This window comes from Lampris incognitus, chromosome 9, assembly GCF_029633865.1.
Source record: "Lampris incognitus isolate fLamInc1 chromosome 9, fLamInc1.hap2, whole genome shotgun sequence".
NCBI lineage: Eukaryota > Metazoa > Chordata > Actinopteri > Lampriformes > Lampridae > Lampris > Lampris incognitus.
The window spans coordinates 2,708,164-2,732,516 of record NC_079219.1 but is presented as its reverse complement, the minus strand read 5'-3'; the positions used below and the strand labels follow the sequence as shown (position 1 = coordinate 2,732,516).

The window sequence follows — 24,353 nt, the reverse complement described above, 5'->3', positions numbered from 1 at the left end:
AGATGTAATGTGACACTTCTCAATCTACACAAAAATGATTGACGGATCCACAGCATGGCCACCAACCACTCCGTTCAGTCACACTGTACTGTACCTGTGTGTCTACATATTCACCTTTGTGACGGGGTTTCCGGCCAATGTGCTTGCCTTCTACACGTTCTGCGTGAAGGTGAGGCAGAAACCCACACCCATTGACATCCTGCTCCTCAACCTGACCATCTCGGACCTCCTCTTTCTCCTTTTCTTGCCGTTCAGGATGAACGAGGTGCTGAACAACATGACATGGGCCTTGCCCTATGCTCTCTGTCCGCTCTCCAGCTTCTTCTTCTACATGACCATCTACAACAGCACTTTCTTCCTCACTGCCATCAGTGTGGAGCGCTACCTAGGCGTGGCCTTCCCCATCCAGCACTCGCTCAAGCGCCGGCCAATATACGCTGTGGCTGCAAGCATTTGCTTCTGGATCATCTCTTTCATCCACCTGAGCATTGTTATCATCATCCCCATCATCGGCTCTAAGAGCTCCAACTCATCAAATAGCACACATAATGTGGGTGAACATAAATCAGTGGAACCTGCCGTGTGCTATAACAATTTCACGCCATACCAGCTGACGGTCCTTCTGCCAGTGCGTCTGGAGCTCTGCCTGGTGCTGTTCTGCATCCCATTCCTGATATGCAGCTTCTGCTACATCAAATTTATCTGGATCCTCTCAAGGCTGCAACGTATTGGACGGCGCCGGCGTCTCCGGGCCATCGGCATGGCCCTTGGCACACTGCTGGTATTTGCGGTGTGTTTCGGCCCATACAACATCTCACACATCGTGGGGTACGCCAAATGGGAAAACCCTTCCTGGAGAGCCAAGGCCCTGCTGTGCAGCACTTTCAACGCTTGCCTGGACCCTCTCATTTTCTACTGGTCCTCATCTGCCGTGAGAGGTGCCGTTAATAACGTGATGGGGGCTATCAAGCGCCGGCTGAACAGGTGCATGTCTTATCACACATTCTGGTTCCTGTGTAAAGGGGTTGACAAGACGGCAAAAGATAAGGCACCCAAACAAGAGGAGAGCAACACTGTCTGACTTCACTCAATTGTTATTTCTCCATTGCTGTAAGCAGGAAACGACAGACAGTGTTTATGTTTTCGCACGTGAGCGTACATGACTCATCATTTATGGTGTCAGTGTCTCTGTTTGATCACCCAACAATCAACTTCCTGTTCAGTCTACGGACAGGAAATGGAAACTCAAACCTGGGGAGGTGAAAAAGTGCAGGACAGACCCACAGAGTGGAGTTTCCTGGAAAGAAGTGTCATCCAGGTGCCAGTTAGGAGTTGGATTTGTCCAGCTGAAACTTGTGGATTGTCAGGTTCAAATGATGAATGACATTCGGCATTGTCTTTGTTACACACTGTTTTGATTTCATGAGATGTCCTTTAATGGAAATGAATGTTTGGGAAAACAAGGCCAGCAAACTGAATATCCAAGCGACTGCTTCAAACGCTGTCCCTTAGCAATAAGACATCAGCACTTCACACACGCATCACCCGTGATCAGTATTTAAGCAAATGATTCGTTTTGTGTGTGAGAGAGAGAGTGAGACATACACAGAAAGACATAGAGAGAGAGCGAGACATAGACAGAGAGAGAAAGAGCGAGACATCGAGCGAATAATTTGAGAAAAAAAAAAAGACAACCATAATGATATTCCAAAAGAAGCTCAGGTGTCAGGAACACAGATACCATTTCAATCTAGGCAGCACTGCCCTAGAGCACATGATGCAGTACACTTACCTTGGCCTGATTCTGACAGCATCGGGGAATTTCAGCCTGGCAGTGAATGCACTTAAGGAAAAAGCTCGCAGAGCTCTATATGCAATAAAAAGAACATTTTTGAATATAAACATACCTATTAAGATTTGATGCAAAATATTTGGCTGTGTAATCCAGCCAATTGTGCTGTATGGAAGTGAGGTGTGGGGTCCACTCAGTGAGCATAGCTACACTAGATGGGACAAGCATCCAACAGAAGCCCTACATGCAGAATTCTGTCGAATTATTTTAAAAATTCAAAAGAAAACACCAACCAATACATGTAGGGCAGAATTAGGCAGACTTCCATTGGCCGTAAACATACAAAAAAGAGCTCTCAAATTTTGGATACATTTACACACAAGTCCCACAGACACACTGCATTTTAAGGCAGCAAAAACTCAAAAACTGAACCCTGAAGAGTCCTCTGAGCCAGCTTGTACTGAGACTAACTAATCGACCTTTAACAAATACTAATAACTTTCCTCAGACAAGTGCTGCTTTAAAATTAAACATCAATACGATCATCCAAGAAACACATGTGGAACATTGACAGACTGAGACAAAACCTCAACACAGATTAGAATGTTATCGGGCCATAAAACCTGAATATGAACTGGAGGAATATCTCTTCACTGTCAGAGAGACAAAGCAGAGGCAGATCCTGACCAAGTACAGACTCAGTCACCACACTCTAGCCATAGAAAAAGGCGGACTAAGAAAATCATGGTTGCCAAGAGAGCAAAGATTATGTGGTCACTCTATGACAGGTGAGGCCAAAACAGAGGTGCACTTTCTCCTTCACTGTGAAAAACACAATCACATTAGGAACACCTACTTTAAAATGTTTAATTGCATACTCCCAGGGTCCAACATGGAGGAGAGAGGGAGGGACTACATGTCCTACTGGGACAGAGACAGACACGTGCACGCGCAAACAAACACGCACGCACACACACGTTTATGTCAGATGCATATATGTATTGTTGTTGTAATACCTTTGCATTCTGTACTTACTTTGTATTCTGTACTTTTTAGCTTTGGCAATGCAATACGCTTTTTTGTCATGCCAATAAAGCTCAACTGAATTGAAGTGAATTGAAGTGAATTGAATTGAGAGACAGAGAGAAACAGAGACATAGCGAGTGCTTATATGTGAGTGTGAGTGAGAGAGAGAGACAGCGAGTGCTTATATGTGAGCGTGAGAGAGAGACATAGTGAGAGAGACACAGAGAGAGAGACAGAGAAAGACAGAGTGAGACAGCACTTATATGTGAGTGTGAGTGAGAGAAAGAGAGACAGCGAGACAGAGACAGAGTGCTTATATGTGAGCGTGAGAGAGAGGCATAGTGAGAGAGACACGACGAGAGAGACAGAGAGAGACAGAGTGAGACAGCACTTATATGTGAGTGTGAGTGAGAGAGACAGTGAGACAGTGAGACAGAGACATAGAGAGTGCTTATATGTGAGCGTGGCATAGTGAGAGAGACACAGCGAGAGAGAGAGACAGAGTGAGACAGCAGTTATATGTGAGTGTGAGTGAGAGAGAGCGAGAGAGACATAGAGAGTGCTTATATGTGAGTGTGAGAGAGGCATAGTGAGAGAGACACAGAGAGAGACAGAGTGAGACAGCACTTATATGTGAGAGAGACAGTGAGACAGAGACATAGAGAGTGCTTATATGTGAGCGTGAGAGAGGCATAGTGAGAGAGACACAGCGAGAGAGAGACAGAGTGAGACAGCACTTATATGTGAGTGAGAGACAGTGAGACAGAGACATAGAGAGTGCTTATATGTGAGCGTGAGAGAGAGACAGTGAGAGACAGAGAGAGAGAGCACTTATATGTGAGTGTGAGTGAGAGCGAGAGAGACAGCGAGACAGAGACATAGAGAGTGCTTATATGTGAGCGTGAGAGAGAGACATAGTGCGAGAGAGAGAGAGAGAGACAGTGAGACAGCACTTATATGTGTGAGTGAGAGAGAGACAGCGAGACAGACAGAGAGTGCTTATATGGGAGTGTGAGAGAGAGACAGTGAGACAGAGACATAGAGAGTGCTTATATGTGAACGTGAGAGAGAGACAGTGAGACACAGAGAGACAGAGTGAGACAGCACTTATATGTGTGAGTGAGAGAGAGACAGCGAGACAGAGACAGAGAGCTTATATGTGAGTGTGAGAGAGAGACAGTGAGACAGAGACATAGAGAGGGCTTATATGAGTGTGAGAGAGCTATAGTGAGAGAGACACAGAGAGAGACAGAGTGAGACAGCACTTACATGTGAGTGAGAGAGAGAGACAGTGAGACAGACATAGAGAGTGCTTCTATGTGAGTGTGAGAGAGCTATAGTGAGAGAGACACAGAGAGAGACAGCACTTATATGTGAGTGTGAGTGAGAGAGACAGAGACATAGAGAGTGCTTCTATGTGAGTGTGAGAGAGAGAGAGACAGAGACAGCGAGACAGAGACAGAGTGCTTATATGTGAGTGTGAGAGAGACAGAGACAGTGAGACAGAGACATAGAGAGGGCTTATATGTGAACGTGAGAGAGCTATAGTGAGAGACACAGAGAGAGACAGAGTGAGACAGCACTTACATGTGAGTGTGAGTGAGAGAGAGAGACAGTGAGACAGACAGAGAGTGCTTCTATGTGTGTGAGAGAGCTATAGTGAGAGAGACACAGAGAGAGACAGAGTGAGACAGCACTTATATGTGAGTGTGAGAGAGAGAGAGACAGAGATAGTGAGACAGAGACATAGAGAGTGCTTCTATGTGAGTGTGAGAGAGCTATAGTGAGAGAGACACAGAGAGACAGAGAGAGACAGCACTTATATGTGAGTGTGAGTGAGAGAGACAGACAGAGACATAGAGAGTGCTTCTATGTGAGTGTGAGAGAGAGAGAGAGAGAGACAGTGAGACAGAGACATAGAGAGTGCTTCTATGTGAGTGTGAGAGAGAGAGAGAGAGAGACAGTGAGACAGAGACATAGAGAGTGCTTCTATGTGAGTGTGAGAGAGCTATAGTGAGAGAGACATGGAGACAGACAGAGACAGAGAGCTTCTACGTGAGCGGGAGGAGAGAAAAGGAGGAGAAGAAGGAGTAAGAGCTAAAACATCAATGATTCTGAAGGCAGAAATGATGCGTGGAGATCCAGCGCCCCATCTGAATGTATGCTATGAAACATGTCTCTTATCCAGAGAGAACACCTCCAGCCATGTGGGATATGGGTTCTGCTTCCTTAATAAGAGATATGTTTGAAAGATAAGGATAAAAAGAACACATTTTCAGACAAGCACCGCGAGTTAAAATAAAAATGCTTATTGAAAACTAATGCCATTACGTCTCTGAGTCGCTGCTTTTGACATGAACGTTAATCTGATTACAGAACACATCTGCGTCGCCAGCATCTCATGGTTATCAGAAGCAGCTACAGCTGGCAGTGTGGGCAGCGGTGGGCTATATTTACAATAAACTGTTCTTCTTGCAGAATGTGAATGGAGAACACACCCCACACACAGACACACACAGACAATGCTATCACACAGGGAAGTGCCGACATCAAGTCTAATCCTGTTATCTGTGGACGAGGCTTCTGCAGGCTGAGCTGATTACTGCGTCTGTATGACAGGTGGATCAAGCATGAAACATCCACTGTGACACGCAGACCCCCGTGACTCACCGCAGCACACACGCAGCCGCCGACACAACTAGCAAGTCCACAAAGCGTCCTAGTCAGCAGGCAGCGAAGACAAATAGTTACTAAATAACCAGCGTCGGTGTACAAAGAGCCGTCAGCACTTCTCCCTCTTTAAAGCACACGGTGTGTGCAGGCCACAGACAGACACAGATTTACTGACACATCCTGCTTACTTCTGACATGTGCTGTGGCAATACAGGACACGGAGATGTGGGCTGTTGTTTGCCAAGGGCTGGGTCTGTTGAGGCGAGCCAGATGAAAATCAAGAAATCCTCCTTTCTGGTTTTGTCTCATATTTCATCTCCTTTCCTGGAAGGAGTTGGTTAAATGTGGGTTATGTCAATGTTGACTCTTTCCTAACAGCCGTTGAAAGGGTGTGGAAATAAAGAATGAAGACACTCAGCTGTGAAGACACATGACCTGCATGAGGTGTGTGTGTGTGTGTGTGTGTGTGTGTGTGTATTTGTGCTATTATGTTGTTTCAAGTGTTTATGTGCCTATGCATGAGTAAGTTTGTGTGTCTGTGTGTTCATGACAGGATACGATTGCTCAAGTAAGCAAGGGTGTGCATCTCTTAGTCTTCTTTATGTGTGCACACACTCACACAGGCAGAGTTGGGAGCAACCTGATCTCACAGAAATACATAAATGACCACGACCTCTTAACACTCACATTACATGGTGCTGGCACGTAATGTGTTAAGATGACACACCGGCACCACGGAAACGACGCCGATGGGAAGTCAGTCAGGATCCTTTGTCGTCATGCAATGAGCGGTGTTTAATATTTTCTAGTTAACGACATTTTATTTTATTGTTATTTTTATTGTCATTTGACTGAATTTATTATAGTGCCTTTTGTTCTCTAAAAACCCTGACCCTACCCTAACCACAACCTCATTACATCACACACAATTCAGTGTTTTTAGAGAACAATCATGGTAACTAAGGCACTGTAATAAATTCACGGCACGTCATCTTAACACACGACGTGCCGGCACCACGTGATGCGAGTGTTAAGAGGTCGTGGTCACGTGACATGTTTCTGTGGGATCAGGTTGGGGGGGGGGGTTACTTACAAATTACTTGATAAAAACAAGTTACTCTAAGTATCGCAATATTAAAGTAATGTAATCTGATTACTTTTGATTAACTCAATGCCAAATATGAAAGAAGCCCAGAGATATCAGTAACGTGACTTTTACTTCAGTGCATTCTGTAAGACAACAAAACAAACGTAGAAAGGACAATGGGAACACCAAACTTAAGCATCAAAACATGTAGCAAAAAGGCTAAGAGACGATGCTGTTTTAGTTAAATACATAGATTAAAGGCATCCACACCCACGCTCTTGTTTAGGCCTGCTCTGTGAGTTAAGAGTAGCCACGGCTTTTTTTAATCAACAGATCATGTGTCCACCTACTGAACTGTCAAACAGAGCATGAGAAAAGAAATTCAGGCAGTAGGCCAATGGATTCCACATTGAAGTACAGGCCAGTGGTCACAAACCCTGCTCCCGGAGAGCTAGCGGCCTGCTGGTTTTCACTCCAACCCCAATTTAACACATCTGATTCAATTAATCTTGGTTAAGTCAGTAATTAGTAGAATCAGGTTTGTTGAATTAGGGTTGGAGGGAAAACCAGCAGGACCGTAGCCCTCCAGGTGCAGGGTTTGTGACCACTGGTATAGGCTATGTCTATACATGTCCCACATTACTACTACTTCTACTTTCGGCTGCTCCCGTTAGGGGGCGCCACAGCGGATCATCCGTTTCCATCTCTTCCTGTCCTCTGCATCTTCCTCTGTCACACCATCTACCTGCATGTCCTCCCTCACCACCTCCATAAACCTCCTCTTTGGCCTTCCTCTTCTCCTCTTCCCTGGCAGCTCCATATTCAGCATCCTTCTCCCAGTATACCCAGCATCTCTCCTCCACACATGTCCAAACCATCTCAATCTTGTCTCTCTTGCTTCGTCTCCAAACCGTCCAACCTGAGCTGTCCCTCTAATATACTCCTTCCTAATCCTGTCCTTCTTCATCACTCCCAATGAAAATCTTATCATCTTCATCTCTGCCACCTCCACCTCCAGCTCCTCCTCCTGTCTTTTCATCAGTGCCACTGTCTCCAAACCATACAACATAGCTTGTCTCACAACCATCTTGTAAACCTTCCCTTTAACTCTTGCTGGTACCCTTCTGTCACAAATCACTCCTGACACTCTTCTCCACCCACTCCACCCTGCCTGCACTTTCTTCTTCACCTCTCTTCTGCTCTCCCCGTTACTTTGGACAGTTTAACCCAAGTATCTAAACTCATATACCTTCGTCACCTCCACTCCTTGCATCCTGACCATTCCACTGTCCTCCCTCTCGTTCACGCATAGGTATTCTGTCTTGCCCCTACACATGTCCCACACAAACACACTATTTGTCCCATAGTTGGTTGTTGGCGTCTGGTCACCCTACATGCAAGCCAGAGCAAAAGAAGGTGCCACAGAGACAATTGGGCAGCCCGTCAGTAGGGTTGCCACCTTTAGCTCAGAAAAATAAGGGACACATAACCCTATCCCATCTCGGCTCCCATGAACCCTACCCCAGGACCCATGACCTCCACCTCAGTAGAAAAGGTTGCTTTTTTTCTTTTTAAATAAATAAGTTCTCTGATTCTATGGATGCACACACAGTGTGGTATTAGTTCATAATGTGTAAAGGGAAATGTACAGCAGGCTAGACAACCGCCTACAGTAAGTAGACCTGTCAGAGTAATATGTCTCTAGACAACAGACATGTAGCTCCATAATGTCTCAGTTAAGTGCTTTAAAAGCAGCACACTAAACAAATTCAATGAAAATAATGTACTGTATTTCTTTACCAGTTATATGATTTGCTTCAGTAATAAATGTACGATTGTCCTTCTGGTCGGCTTAGCACTGATGGCAAGGGCTTTGTGTGCTGGGACAAGAAACAGAGGCGGACTGACTGTCAGGTCAAGTCAAGTCCAAGGTGGGGGTGGAGTATGGCCCTGTAAGCATCCCTTATGTTAGTATAGACATGATGTAAGGGGCGTCCGGGTAATGTAGCGCTCTATTCATCTGTGATTTATGATGTTTGTTTTTCTTTCCCTTTTGTGTCTGTCCAAGTGGGGGAGTACTGCTGGTGTCGTGTGTGGCTGCCACGTCTCCCTCTCGTAGCCCCCCTTCCCTTCCACCCCCGTATGTCTGTGTTATGTTTATCTGTCGTCCTGTTTCGCCCCGTTTATTGTAAAGCGACTGAGTATTAGAAAAGCGCTATATAAGTTTAATTTATTATTATTATTGTTATTACTATTTCGCGGCCTACCAACACAGAGAACGCTGGGTCGAATCCCCGTGTTACCTCCGGCTTCGTCAGGCGTCCCACCAGACACAACTGGCCATGTCTGCTGGTGGGAAGCCGGATGTGGGTATGTGTCCTAGTCGCTGCACTAGCGCCTCCTCTAGTCTGTCAGGGCGCCTGTTCGAGGGGGGAGGGGGAACTGGGGGGAATAGTGTGATCCTCCTATGTGCTACGTCCCCCTGGTGAAACTCCTCACTGTCAGGTGAAAAGAAGCAGCTGGTGACTCCACATGTATGGGAGGAGGCATGTGGTAGTCTGCAGCCCTCCCCGGATCAGCAGAGGGGGTGGAGCAGCGTCCGGGACGGCTCAGAAGAGTGGGGTAATTGGCCACGTACAATTGGGGAGAAAAAAATGTAAAAAAGAAAAAGAAATCTAAGCTGTTTTCCCCCTGGTTATGCATTTGACATCTTGGTAGAATTTGGGAAGAACATTACACTTGTATGTCCTATCGGACTTGAACCTAGGTTTTTGGCACTTACTTACATTGTTGTCCCCTGACCTGATCTCCTTGTTTGAGTTGTATTAAATCTCAGATGTACATTGGTTTGGACAAGTGTCTGCTGTCTCATTGTAATTGTAGGAATAAGGCCATATGCCCCTGGTACCCCAGGGAAACTGCTCTGAGAAGGGAGAAACAGGCGTATTGGGAGAATATGGAGCGTATCACACTCCCTATCAGTTCAGCAGGAAACACGTTATTGCCTTCTGAAATACAGGACGAGTCCGTATTTTAAGGGATGGGTGGCAATATAAACAGGCACGAAACCGTCCAGACACAAGGCACACCCGCCAAGTGTGAAGTCGGTTGGCTGAATGGTTGCTAAGAAAATCGAAGGATGGACAGACAGACGGACAGAGACTCCTTCTGTTTTAGTTGTTATTATTATTCCGAGGAATTCTGAAATGCATATAGGCCTATATCTAAGACTAACAAGCGTATGTCCTACTAAGCGTCCCTCTCAGGTTGTCCACGAGTGGGTGACCACAGTTTGCGACACATAGCCGACAGTGGCAGTTGTGGGGCACCCTGGGAAAAAAACCCATTTATATTATTTTTAAAACATGATCCTGAAAAATAGTCCCCATTCTTGAAAATTGTATCAGTAATCTGATTAAGTATTTTTTTTTCTTTCTATAACTGTATTGGAATAGTTACAGAAAAAAGCAGCTGAAATGAGTTTCCTCCGTAGGGTGTCTGGGCTCAGCCTTAGAGATAGGGTGAGGAGCTCGGACATCCGGAGGGAGCTTGGAGTAGAGCCGCTGCTCCTTCGCATCAAAAGGAGTCAGTTGAGATGGTTCGGGCATCTGATCAGGATGCCTCCTGGGCACCTTCCTTTGGAGGTTTACCGGGCACGGCCAATTGGGAGGAGACCCCGGGGTAGACCCAGAACTCACTGGAGGGACTACATGTCCAATATGGCCTGGGAACGCCTTGGGATCCCCCAGGAGGAGCTGGAGGGCGTTGCTGGGGAGAGGGACATCTGGAGTGCCCTACTTAGCTTGCTGCCACCCCGACCTGACCCGGAGAAGTGGCTGAAGATGAATGAATGAATGAATGCATTGGAATACAGTTACATTTTTTGTATCCCGATTAGTTAACGCCTGTTACTGTGTTCCATTACTCCCCAACCCTGCACTTGTGCATGTGTGTGTTCATTATGCTCATGTCTGTGACGCGCTGAGTAAAAGCGGCGGGGGTCATCGGTCCTCACTGGCCAGAGATCCATCACGCTGTATGCAGAAATACTGAATTGCTGTGGACAGCAAAATTAGATAAAGCAGCATTTTTTCTCAACTACATTCTAAAATTCTTGGTAAGAGGTTGTTATGATTCACCTTCCCATGAAGCACATGTGGGGAAGTGTCTGATGTGTGCAGAGGGGAAAAATAAAACGTGACACTGATCAGGGCTGACTCATCACGTTATTGAGTCAGACCAAATTAAATGGGGAAGGAAGCACGGCTGTGGTTGCTGGACATTTGCGTCCTTCTTTGGAAGGCAGGTGTTTGACTATCGACGAGGAGGATCGTTAATTGGTTCAAGTTGCTGCATTATTGCAGGCAATCCGTCGTCTTGGACCGTCTGACCCACATTAAAAACCAAGCAGGGCAAACACCAAGCTAGTGTGAGGTGTTGTGTGTGCACACGGTGCTGGTGTTTTAATTACCCTGGCATCAGTGTCACTCAGGTAAACTGCTGTACAGGTGTTGTGAGTCTAGTCTCACAGACAAAATGTTGGTATGCAACTAATTTCCATTATCCGCACTTCTTATCCTGCTATCACAGTCGTGGGGACACCCTGGCCAGGCCATCGCACAGGGCTGAGACACACACACACACACACACACACACACATTCATACCTAGGAACAATTTAGTACGGCTGGTTCACCTGACCTACATGTCTTTGGACTGTGCGAGGAAACCAGAGGAAACCCATGCAGACACAGGGAGAACATGCAAACTCCACACAGAGGACGACCCGGGATGACCCCCAAGGTTGGACTACCCCGGGCCTCGAAACCAGGAGTTCTTGCTATGAGGCGACTGTGCTGATCACTGCGCTACCGTGCCACAACTTATTTGCAGGTCCTAAAATACCACGTGTTGATAAATGAGATGTAATTGAGGACATCCACATAGATCTACTTTTAATATCAATTTGCACTCAATGCAGATCACTACGCTTAACAACCAGCCTCTCAGATCCCTACCCTGACATTAGCCGCACCAAAACCATACCGAAACCTAACCATCTCTAATTTTTTTCCTCACTTAAGTTGTTATTAAGTTTTCACAAAGATATTGCTTGCTGGTTGTCCATCATATCTGATGATGACCATCTTCTCCTATTTGTGAGTCCTTTGGTGGCTGAATAGTCCGATCCTGGATGCACAGTTGCGGTTGCAGACCGGGCATGTAAAAGCGGTGCTGGAGGGGGGGGCAGGGGTAGCTTTGTGAGCAGGCCTCTTCGCACACTTTGCTACACGGTGTTGTGTGTGCTGGTTTTCCATATACTTCACTCCCTCTGAGATGTGAGAGCGCCAGGTTGTGCAGCAGGTAGCAAGTTCCTCCAGAGAAGAGGGGTTGATCTGGCATCTTCTCAGCATGGTCTTCATTTGGTCTTTGAACCGCTTCTTCTGCCCACCACCAGTGTGTTGACCAAGGTGTAGTTGGCCGTGCAGGACTTTACGTGGGAGTCGTTGGCTGGGCATGTGAATGACACGCCCAAGCCACCTGAGTTGATGGTGGTTTAGGGTAGACTCCACACTGCAGCTGCCTGCCCGCTCCAACACCTCTGTGTGTGGCACTCTGTCCTCCCAAGTAATGCCCAGGATCCTCTCGAAACATCTCACATGGAAGGCCTCCAGGCTTCCGAGATGGTGGCTGTAGATGGTCCATGCCTCACATCCATAGAGTAGTGTGGAGATGCACACTGCTCTGTAAACAAGCACTTTGGTGTGGAGACTGAGGTTGCTGTTCTGGAAAACCTTTCTCCTTATATGTCCTGAAGATGTTGAGGCTTGTTTGAGGCAGTGCTGGATCTCATCGTCCATTGCGCAGGTGTCAGATAGCATACTTCCCAGATATTTTGAGACTCGGCTCAGTCCAAATTGTGATACTCTACCGGCCTCCTGGCTGTTACTCGTTATTTCTTGAAGAATTTGGAGAATTTGTCTCAGGCCTTGTTACTCACTCTGATGAGATTCTAATTCTTGGTGATTTCAATATTCATCTGAATAAGGCTGCTGATCCTCTAAGTAAAGCCTTTCTGGCACTAGTTGATACTTTTGGGTTCACTCAGTTTGTTCAAGAGTTGACTCATTGCAGTGGTAACACCCTTGATTTGGTTTTCTCTAAAGGGATAGCTGTTTCTGATCTGAATGTCTTACCAACCACATCTGCTGTGTCAGATCATTTTCTCATCAAATTTGAAGCATTATTGGCCTGTCCAGTTAATGTCAGCACAGATGTAATTGCCACTCGCCACACTGGTCCCTCCACTGTAGCTGCATTTGTGGTAAATGACTCTGTTGAACATGTCACTAGTGACTTAAATGTGGCCCTCTCTAGTCTCCTCGATTCAGTTGCACCTCTCACTACCAGAGCTAGGCGACTAAAGAGGCCGACACACCGGGGTTTAATGATGAGACACGTGCTCTTAAGCGGACCTGCAGGAGACTGGAACGTAAATGGCGAAAATCAAAATTGGAAGCTTTTTACCTATCGTGGCACGAGTGTTTCTTGAAATACAAGCGTGCTTTATCTACTGCAAAAACATCGTATCTCTCTCACTTAATAAATATTAATAAACATAACCCCAGATTTCTCTTTCACTCTGTATCTAAACTTACTAAAAAGCAGTCATCTATTAGCTGCTCACCATTCACAGCCGATGAGTTTCTAGATTTTTTTCTGCAATAAGGTTGATGAGATCTTAAACAAAATTAGTTCAACTCCATCTACTCCTGCAGATCCTGTCATACTAAATTCATATCTACACAATGAGTCACTGTCAGTTCCAGTTATTACAGCTTTTGGGACTATCTCTCTTGATACTTTGACTAAGTTTGTGTCAGCCTCTAAACCAACTGCTTGCCTACTTGATCCCTTACCAGCAAAACGTTTTAAAGACCTCTGGACTTTTCTTGGACCTACAATCCCAGACATTGTTAATTTATCTCTTACTACTGGCATTGTTCCCAGCAGTTATAAGACAGCTGTGGTTAAACCTCTACTTAAAAAACCGCACCTTGATCCAGGGTCTCTTAATAACTATCGACCAGTCTCTAATCTTCCATTCTTCTCTAAAGTACTAGAGAGAGAGTTGTGTATCAACAACTTTCGACCCATATAAAAGAAAACCATCTATATGAACCTTTTCAGTCAGCTTTCAGGCCCTGTCACTCCACTGAAACTGCTCTGACCAGAGTGGTGAATGATCTTCTACTGGCTATTGACTCTGATTCCACTTCTGTGCTTCTACTACTGGACCTCAGTGCAGCCTTTGACACCACTGATCACTGTATACTTTTAGATAGATTAAATTGTAATTTTGGTGTCTCTGGCTTAGCTCTCTCTTGGCTTAAGTCCTACTTATCTGGAAGAACACATTGTGTCTGCTACAGTAATATTTACTTTTCTCTCTTTACATTACACCTCTTGGCCAAATTATACGCAGTTACAAAATAAATGTCCATTGCTATGCTGATGATACTCAGCTGTATGTGCCTATAAGGGCTGATGATCATACTCAAATCACTAACTTAGAGGCCTGCTTGGCTACTGTGAGAAACTGGATGTCACTTAACTTTCTGCTTTTAAATTCAGATAAAACCGAGATGCTGGTCATTGGCCCCGCTAGACACAGACACCAATTTGATCAAGTAACGATAACGATCGACAACTCTGTGGTTTCACAAAGTGTGGCAGCCAAAAATCTTGGTGTTACGTTTGATCCCAGCCTTTCCTTTGATAAGCACATTAAAGAAATCAGCAAGACTGCCTTTTTTCACTTACATAACATAGCTAAAATTTCGGTCTTTTCTCTCCATGGCTGAAGCAGAGATTCTAATACATGCATTTGTTTCATCCAGACTTGATTACTGTAATGTTCTGTTCTCAGGTCTGCCACATTCTAGTACTAAAGGTCTTCAGATGGTTCAGAATGCTCCTGCTAGAATCCTAACTAAATCTAGGAAATTTGACCATATTACACCAATTCTTGCCTCCCTTCATTGGCTTCCTATCCATGTTAGATCAGAATACAAGGTGCTTCTGCTGACTTATAAAATCCTAAATGGGCTTGCTCCATCCTACCTGTCTGATCTCCTTAAACCTTACAAGCCATCTCGAGCACTTCGTTCTCAAATACAGGGCTCCTGTGTGTACCCAAAGTTAAAAAGAAGTCAGCTGGGGGCAGGGCCTTTTCCTATCGGGCTCCATTGTTGTGGAATAACCTGCCTGCTGCCATCAGACAATCGGAGTCTGTTGAGTCCTTTAAATCCAAACTTAAAACTAATCTTTTTGCCTTAGTTTACAATTAGTTGCCTTTAAGTTGAGTGCTTCACAACCTGTACTGGATGGCAGGTTGGTTTTCTGTCTCAATGAATTTACCAACCAGTGTTCTGCCGACGTGATTATCGAGTATAGATTACAGAGTATAGATTATGACGAATTGATGACTTAATTGATTATGGCTAATGACTATTACAAACTGTTCTCTTCTCTAACACGTCTTTTCTCTCTCTCTGAATGATGTCTTCTCCTTTCTCTTTTTCTGTGTTTGAATGGTGTCATGTGAGTCACTCTTGCATGCATGTGCAGTCGGTTCTCCTCCCAGGTCTCCGTGGTGATGGTGGTCGTCATTTGGATGCTGCCTGCCCTTCCTCTCCTCACATAAGTTTTTCTTATTACATGATGATGCTGGTCGCGTGGCTTGGGTCCTGGACTGCTCCGTTGGCATGTGGACACTGCTTGGCATCCTGTGCATCATGTTCTTCATAAATGTTATGTCCATTATAATTCTGTTATCCTCTTTCAATGTTGTATTATGTAAATTGTGTGAACACAACATCCATTGTACGCTGTCCGTCTTGGGAGAGAGATCCCTCCTCTGGTGCTCTCCCTGAGGTTTCTTCCTATTTTGTCTCCCTGTTAAAGGGTTTTTTAGGGAGTTGTTCCTTATCCGATGAGAGGGTCTAAGGACAGGATGTTGTGTGGCTGTTAAGCCCACTGAGCCAAATTTGTAATTTGTGATATTGGGCTGTACAAATAAAATTGATTTGATTTGATTTGATATTTGAAGGCAGGAACAGTGACCAGTTGTTGCCCTTCTGCTGTGAAGGGAGGCCAGCAGTCATCTGACAGGTTACCTCTGTCTTTTGGGTGTTAATAATCAGTCCCATTCTCCTGTATGCAGTTACAACTGCCGACAAAGTGTTTTGTAGGGCTTCTGGTGTGTGGGCTACCAGGGCACAATTGTCGGCATACTGTAACTCAATAATGTTCTCAGAGGTTAACTTGGTGGTTGCCTGAAACCTCCTGATGTTGAATAGGTTTCCATCGAGCCTGAAGTCAATGGTAACTCCAGCCTGCTTCTCCAACCTCCTTTGTAACGGTGTTGTAACAGAGACTAAGACGATATTGAACAGGACTGGGGCTAGCTAGCACACAGCCTTGTCTGACTCCAGTTTGGACACCAAAGGGCTCAGAACTGTGGTTCCCCACTACCACTTGGGCCACCATTCCTGAGTGAAACTGTCCAAGGATGGTGAGAAACTTGGGTGGACATCCAAATTTCTTCAGGACTTGCTACAGCAGGTCCCTGTTGACTGTATCAAATGCCTTTGAGAGGTCTACGAATGCTATATATAGATCCTTGCGCTGTTCTCGGCATTTCTCCTGGAGCTGGCGTGTGACAAAGATCATGTCAACAGTCCCTCTATCCTTTCGGAAGCCGCATTGTGACTCTGGTATGAGACTTTGTGAGGTCAGGGACTCAGACAGCAGAAGATACCTGTGCAGAGATGGTTTTTAAAGTGGCATGGGGGGCGCGCTTCTCCCAAAGTCACATGACTTGATTGTAGAGGAGATGGTTCCAATGGCAAGGGGGATCCCTAGATGACCGGCATCTCCACACAATTGCAGGGGGCTGCCGGAAATCCAGTTTTTCGGAAACCGCCTCGAAGCGTACCTCCACAGCTTGCTTTTCTGTTGGGGTAAGTTCCCTTAGCCTTATGTCTTCCCAGACTCACCCACAAGGCAGTGGGGCAGTGGTTGATAGGTGCCAGGGCATGTCCACCAGGGTGAGCCTGCACACCATATCTCTGGGGGCCACTGCTGCTCCGAGATCCCCTGCCAAGTTAGCCTGGGGCCGCAAGACCCCAGTTACCATGTGTGGCCACGGGGAGGCCTGGCAGGAGTCTTGGTGAAGGAGAGGCTATGTACTGGCAAGGGAAGGCTTACACGCTAGGATGCTTCCCTATTCGCCACAAAGGCTAGCCAGCGGCAGCAAGCTAAGGGCAGGAAGGACACAAGCGGGTTGGAAGAACACAGGCACCTTCCCTCCAACGCAGGGGCGGAGCGTGGGTCTCAGCACAAAGGGGGCGGAGCTTCTCGATGAGCCCTTGTGATAGTCATTTTAAAATTCAAAAACTGTAAACTAGCGGACATCTCATCCTATCCAGCAAACAACACAAATGGTCACTTATTGAGCCAAGCAGCCTACATGTCTAAGAAAGAATAGAAAAGCCACTTTTGTCAGACAAACCTGTTCAGAAGCTTGTTCTGAAGAACAAAAAAAAGTGTTGCTTACTCACTCCCCCTTCTGGCAGTGTGACGCAGTTATACCTCACAACCAATCACAGCTGGATCACAGCTCCGATGCGTTCATGAATAGTCGTAAAAAAGGCTATAGCCTTTATAGGGGCCGTTAATATCTATGTATAGGGGCCCCGTACTGCACTGTGTTTTTTATCATTAGCCGACTTTACGAGTGTGTCACTGAATGCGTCGGAGTCCCGAGACCCGGTGCGTTCACGGACGCTCGTAAACTCGGCAACAGAGCTCCAAACGGGGCCCCCCGACCTTGTGGGCCCTGGGGCGACCGCCCCCATGCCCCCACTCTGGCTCCGCCACAGCTCCAACTACACACTGCTGCACTAGACGCATCACAACACCCTGTGGGCTGCCACTCACACACCACAAAGATATAAACAGAACAGTACAACATCAACAGAAAAATGAATACAGTAAGACATACAAACAGGTAAAAATAATTTAAAAAACAACAACAACAAATAGTTGTCTAGAAATATTTCAATATTCCCACAAATATTTTAATCAGGCATTCATTTAGTTGGTGTCATTTTCCGTATAAATGTTGCATTTTTCCCAGTTCTTTTTAAATATATTCTCTTGGACTCTCAAAGTGTATGTCAGCTTTTCCATAACAAAAATGTCTTGGACAATGTCCGTCCACCGTTCCTGTTTTGGAGTGTTTAGATTAACCAGTTTCTGGTAACGGCTTTCTTATTTGCAGCAAGTCAAAATTTAGTCAAGTAGAGATCTTCTGTCATCACAACATCATCAATGTTATCAAGATACGTCAAAGGGCAGGCGTCTGGGATTTCATATCCCAAAATATTGTTGATACCCATGTTTACATTCTGCCAATATAACCTTATCTTTGTGCATTCCAGTAAACATGTGAGTGGTCAGCCTCCATGCTCCCACACAGCCTCCAGCGCTGTTGTTGTGCAGCAAGTTGCTGCTTTTTATTTTGGGTGTTATGAGAAAGCCAGTTAAATTCTTCCAGCAGAATTCCCTCCGTATTCGTGAGTTTGTGGATGAACATTATGTCTCATACATTTGATGCCATTTTTCCTGTTATCTCAATCTTGAACTCTGCTTCCTATTTTGCTTTTATGAAGAGTGCTGAGTAGATTAGAGATGGTTAGAGCAGCGCTCTAACCACATGACTATCTATAACCTCATACCGAGATCTAACCACCTCTAACCTACTATCTAAACATGACCATCTCTAACCTCATACCGAGATCTAACCACCTCTAACCTACTATCTAAACATGACCATCTCTAACCTCATACCGAGATCTAACCACCTCTAACCTACTATCTAAACATGACCATCTCTAACCTCATACCGTGATCTAACCATCTCTAACCTGCTATCTAAACATGACCATCTCTAACCTCATACCAAGATCTAACCATCTCTAACCTACTATCTAAAAATGACCATCTCTAAACTCATACCAAGATCTAACCATCTCTAATCTACTATCTAAACATGACCATCTCTAAACTCATACCGTGATCTAACCATCTCTAACCTACTATCTAAACATGACCATCTCTAACCTCATACCAACATCTAACCATCTCTAACGTACTATCTAAACATGACCGTCTCTCACCTCATACCGAGATCGAACCACATCTAACCTACTATCTAAACATGACCATCTCTAACCTCATACAGAGATCTAACCACCTCTAACCTAATATCTAAACATGACCATCTCTAACCTCATACCAAGATCTAACCATCTCTAATCTATCTAAACATGACCATCTCTAAACTCATACCAAGATCTAACCATCTCTAATCTACTATCTAAACATGACCATCTCTAACCTCATACCGTGATCTAACCATCTCTAACCTACTATCTAAACATGACCATCTCTAAACTCATACCATGATCTAACCATCTCTAACCTACTATCTAAACATGACCATCTCTAACCTCATACCAAGATCTAACCATCTCTAACCTCATATCAACATCTAACCATCTCTAATCTACTATCTAAACATGACCATCTCTAACCTCATACCATGATCTAACCATCTCTAACCTCATATCAACATCTAACCATCTCTAATCTACTATCTAAACATGACCATCTCTAACCTCATACCAAGATCTAACCATCTCTAATCTACTATCTAAACATGACCATCTCTAAACTCATACCAAGATCTAACCATCTCTAATCTACTATCTAAACATGACCATCTCTAACCTCATACCAAGATCTAACCATCTCTAACCTACTATCTAAACGTGAACATCTCTAACCTCATACCGAGAGCTAACCATCTATAACCTACTATCTAAACATGACCATCTCTAACCTCATACCAAGATCTAACCATCTCTAATCTACTAGATATCTAAACATGAACATCTCTAACCTCATACCGAGAGCTAACCATCTATAACCTACGATTTAAACATGACCATCTCTAATGTCATACTGAAATCTAACCATCTGTACTCTTATACCTAAACATAAGCATTTCCAACGTTATACCTAAATTTAACAATCTCTATAATGTCATAAGAAAACACAGTGGCCAACCTTTTACCTTATAAAGCGCAGGATCAGATTTGGTGTCCTCATCTCCGTCCTCATTCATCGACACACTGGACTGCATTTTGTGCACATGGTAGAACGTGATGTGACACATGGACATGTCGTCTTGTGAGGCCAGACACATACAAGCTTATCAAGGTATTTTATCTCGTTTTCAGTCTCATAATGCTTATTTCAAGACATTTCTGGTAAAAAGATAATTCACCCTACTGGCAGATACTGTTGCTTGTTTCAAGAAAGTGCACTTGTTTCATGGTAATAGGATTAATTTCAAGACATTTACTCGGGAAAAACAGATTTATTGTCTCAAATCAAGTGCCCTTTCTTAAAATAAGCAACATCCTCTGCTGGCTGGGTAAGACAATTAGATCAGGAATATTTTGAAGTAAGCATTATGAGAGTGAACGGAGATAAAATATGTTGATAAGCGTGTCTTTTTTTGTGGTGTGTAGTCATACTGTATGCATGATAGAACTTTGGTAGTCAATCAGTTATATATTGGGAACTGCAAGTACGTTGCAAACAAACACTTTGCCTGTGAGACGTGGCCAGGTGTTGTACAGAGTAATTCATAGACTTACCCCAGGTGCAGGAGGCAGTTGAAACAAGGGTCGGAGCGGGATGGCCCATACCCTGCAGGTATAGGTGATCCCTGTATCCAGTGACTGTGGATGAGAGGGCAAACATGCCCAGAAGAACAGCTGCTCTAATGCAGTAGCTAGCAGAGTTCCTGATAAACAAACAGACAAACAGACAACAGTAGTTCTTACCATTATGACTTGTAACAGTGTTTACTACAACTGATGGTGATGATAATCCATGCATCCATTATCCAAACCGAGACACCCTGGACAGGCCGCCAGGCCATCACAAAGGTCTGACACACACACACACACACACACACACACACACACACACACACACACACACACACACTCATACCTAGGGAAAATTTAGTCTGGCCGATTCACCTGACCTACATGTCTTTGGATTGTGGAAGGAAACCGGAGCCCCCGGAGGAAACCCACCCTGACATGGGGAGAACATGCAAACTCCACACAGAGGACGACCTGGGACGACCCCCAAGGTTGGACTACCCAGGAACTTCTTGCTGTGAGGCGACCGCGCTAACCACTGTGCCACCCCGCCGATGATGATGATGATAGTAATAAAAAAAGTGTCTTAAAGTAAAAACATCAAACAGTAAAAGCAAGCAAAAATATGACATAACTCGAGAGACTAACTAGCTCTGAACTAATGGGGGTGAAAATGGGACAAGACTGAAATACTGCACAATCCAGCAGAATGCAATTCGTGGAGAAATTTGACTAAAGTCATTAAACTGGAGCCAGTGCAGCAACCAGAAACAATCCAATGGAAGCTTCTCTTCCACATGAGGGATCTCCACATAATAATTTGGCCATCCTTCCCTGCCTCGTTTTCTGGTGACTTTCAATTCCCTGGGAAAGATCGATACAAGGCACTGCACGTGGTGCCAGCGTGATTATTTCTAGATCTATCATGAAACTGCTCAGGAAAAAAGATGAACTCAGAGGGAATATCACATGACTGGAATTTCTATAGATCAGAGCTTGGCCCGGGTCTCTGCGCATGGCTCCGGTGCTTAAATTGCTTAAACAGTGTGTCTCTTGTGTTCAGAGGATTGAACTGAGAGTTAATTGCATACATGGTGATGTTATATACCAAATAAAACAGTGACGAGTGATGTTGATAATGTATGGAAATGTGTTTTGTCCAGTCCAGTCTGCAGAACTGCTGGTTTTCTCTTCTACCAGATAGTTTATTACGTTCACCCACTGCTCCAGGACTAAAACCCTCGGGGACTGCCTATTGTACACCATTTTACCCAGATGGCTTTATCATTTTTAACCTTAACCCCCACCCCAACCCTGGCCCTAACCCTAACCCTCATTTTAACCCTAATCTCAACCCAACTTCATCCCTTTTCTTAATTCAATATGAAGCCCTGGGGGAACAGAGCACAAATAGGGAGACCCAAAACGCTCTTGAGGCTGGAATAACTGGAACAACAGGTGAATGGAATTGATGCTGCTACAAGAAGTATTGGATACGTTGACTTTGCGCCCCCTTGTGGAGAAAAGTAGTAGTGTTTCGCAGAAGGAGGACTTCATTTAACGTAAACACTGCCGGAGGGAGCTCGGAGTAGAGCCGCTGCTCCTTCATGTCGAAAGGAGCCAGTTGAGGTGGTTCGGGCATCTGATCAGGAAGCATCCGGGGCGCCTTCCTTTGGAGGTTTACCGGGCACGGCAAACTGGGAGGAGACCCCGGGGTAGACCCAGAACTCGCTGGAGGGACTACATGTCCAATCTGGCCTGGGAACACCTTGGGATCCCCCAGGAGGAGCTGGAGGGCGCTGCAGGGGAGAGGGACGTCTGGAGTGCCCTACTTAGCTTGCTGCCACCGCAACCCGGCCCCGGAGAAGCGGCTGAAGATGGATGAATGAATTGCCGTGATGGTCTGGTGGCCTGCCAAGAGTGTCCCCCCGCCTACCTCCCAATGACTGCTGGGATCGGCTCCAGCATCCCCGCATCCCTGATTGGGATAAGCGGCTTGGATAATGGATGGAATTGCCGTCTGTCGCAAAAATCTATATTCAGCCTCTGGCAGCTGGTTTTGAAGAGAAGACAGAGATGTTGTGGTGTTTTGGACAGTGCTGTTTGTAAGAAATACAGCCATAGGGTAATATATCTAATCGTGGCTATGTACCTCGTCTGTGTGCTGTAAATAATTTGAATCAGATTTCACAGGTAATCTGACCCAGAGATAAGAATTTGGAGTCACTATACAGCAAAATCTCATCTTGACCCTGATGGTCTGGTTTGTTTATTTCCGCCATAGAAAGGTATCAAAATTACGTTGCGACTACTAAATTATCAGCAAAAAGAAAAATCTCCTTACTGCAGCTTTAACTACCTGTCAGAATAGAAAACCAGCAGCAGTACTGGTGGTGCCAGAGACCTGGACTGAGAGCAACAACAGCAATGAAGCATTGAGACCTAACACCGGCTTATTTGTCATTTTGGGGGATACTGACAAAATCAAATGTGTGGCAATATTTCAGGGATGACTATTGGTGCTTACATAAGATATGAACAAACAGGAAGATGATGAGAAATGATGATTAGTAATGTGGATATGATGACCAAGCTGGTAGAGACATTAATTGCTCACTTCACTCAGCTTAAACAGTGAAATAAGTTCATAAAATATTGTAGCGAATTCGGGGGGCAGTCCGGGAACCGCCACAGCCGGGACGCGAACCCGTGTCTCCCGCTCCGCAAGTGGCAACGTTAACCAGTCGACTAAAGGGTCCGACCCGTTAGTCAAAGACCAACGTGTCTACTTATCCATGCACGTTACAATATGAACAATAAGTTCTCTAATAGACTTTTCTCAGAAGCCACTTGTACCGCTACGTGACCAGAAGACATGACTGTGGTTCCCCATCTGCTCACCACATCCTCTCCAGTATTTGGTGTTAAAGTTTCTTTGCATTTACTTTGAATTTGGGGTGTCTTAAAATGCTGAATCATCCTCTTCCCATGAGTTAGTAGTTAATTCACCACACAACTCGTGCTGTGTAAGAGCACGGAAGGACCGTCCAGAGGATGTGGTGCAGCTCCCTCACTTAACTCTTTTAAAAACACATTAGATACATTCTGGTCAACAAAGGACTGTTTATACAATTATAAAGCCGAGTTGGGATCATTGCGAGTATTGCGTGACCGTGGTTATTTGAGAGACTAATGTATTTATGCGATTTGTGAGATTATTGTGATTTTAATAACTATATTGTGGCTCTTTTTTGTGTGGTTGTTTTGATTTGTCGAGTCTGGTGTAGAGGATTTGTATCCTCTGCCAGAATATGTTTCATTAAACGATTGCTGCCCTCATTATTAGGGACAAGTGAGAATCTTTCTTCTTGATCTCTTCTGGTATTTTCCCCAAGTAGCAGGACTAGTGAGTTTTTATTTAGAGAAACAGACTTTCATCAGAAGCCACTTGTACCGCTACGTGACCAGAAGATATGACTTTGGTTCCCCCTTCTGCTCACTACATCCTCTCCAGCATCTTGGTGTCACATTTTCTTTGACACACTTCAAATTTGGGGTGTCTTAAAACGCTGAATCATAATCTCCCATGTATGTTCTTCCAAGAGTTAATTCATGTATGTTTTTGCACAACTGTCCCCAGTCAGCTGGAGACATGAACCACGAAAACAGATCTTCAGGCGAGACTTGACAGAACATACACACGCCTCCTGATGAGAGTGAAGAACATCTCCTGGCGGGAGCACAAAGCCAAAGCTGAAGCCACAGTGATACACCACCTATCTCAACCAGGGCTGCCCAGAGGAGAGCATGGTTTGCAGGACGTTGCTATAGCGCAAAAGATCAGATTATATCCGGCGTTATCTGTATGTTATCTGTATGTTATCAATATGATGTTATCTGTATGTTATCAGTATGATGTTATCTGTATGTTATCTGTATGACGTTATCTGTATGACGTTATCCGTATG

General features: G+C 44.9%; 1 protein-coding gene across 1 annotated transcript; it reads left to right on the top strand.

Moving 5' to 3' along the window:
- Positions 1–34: 34 nt before the first annotated feature.
- On the top strand, positions 35–1,081 carry LOC130117832 (free fatty acid receptor 2-like). Its single transcript, XM_056286076.1, has one exon. It carries the CDS (start codon positions 35–37, stop codon positions 1,079–1,081), a length of 1,047 nt encoding a protein of 348 aa, XP_056142051.1.
- The last annotated feature ends 23,272 nt before the right edge of the window (positions 1,082–24,353 follow it).

Coding starts and splice junctions, on each gene's coding strand:
- LOC130117832 (XM_056286076.1), top strand. CDS start 35: ATGATTGACGGATCCACAGCATGGCCACCAACCACTCCGTTCAGTCAC.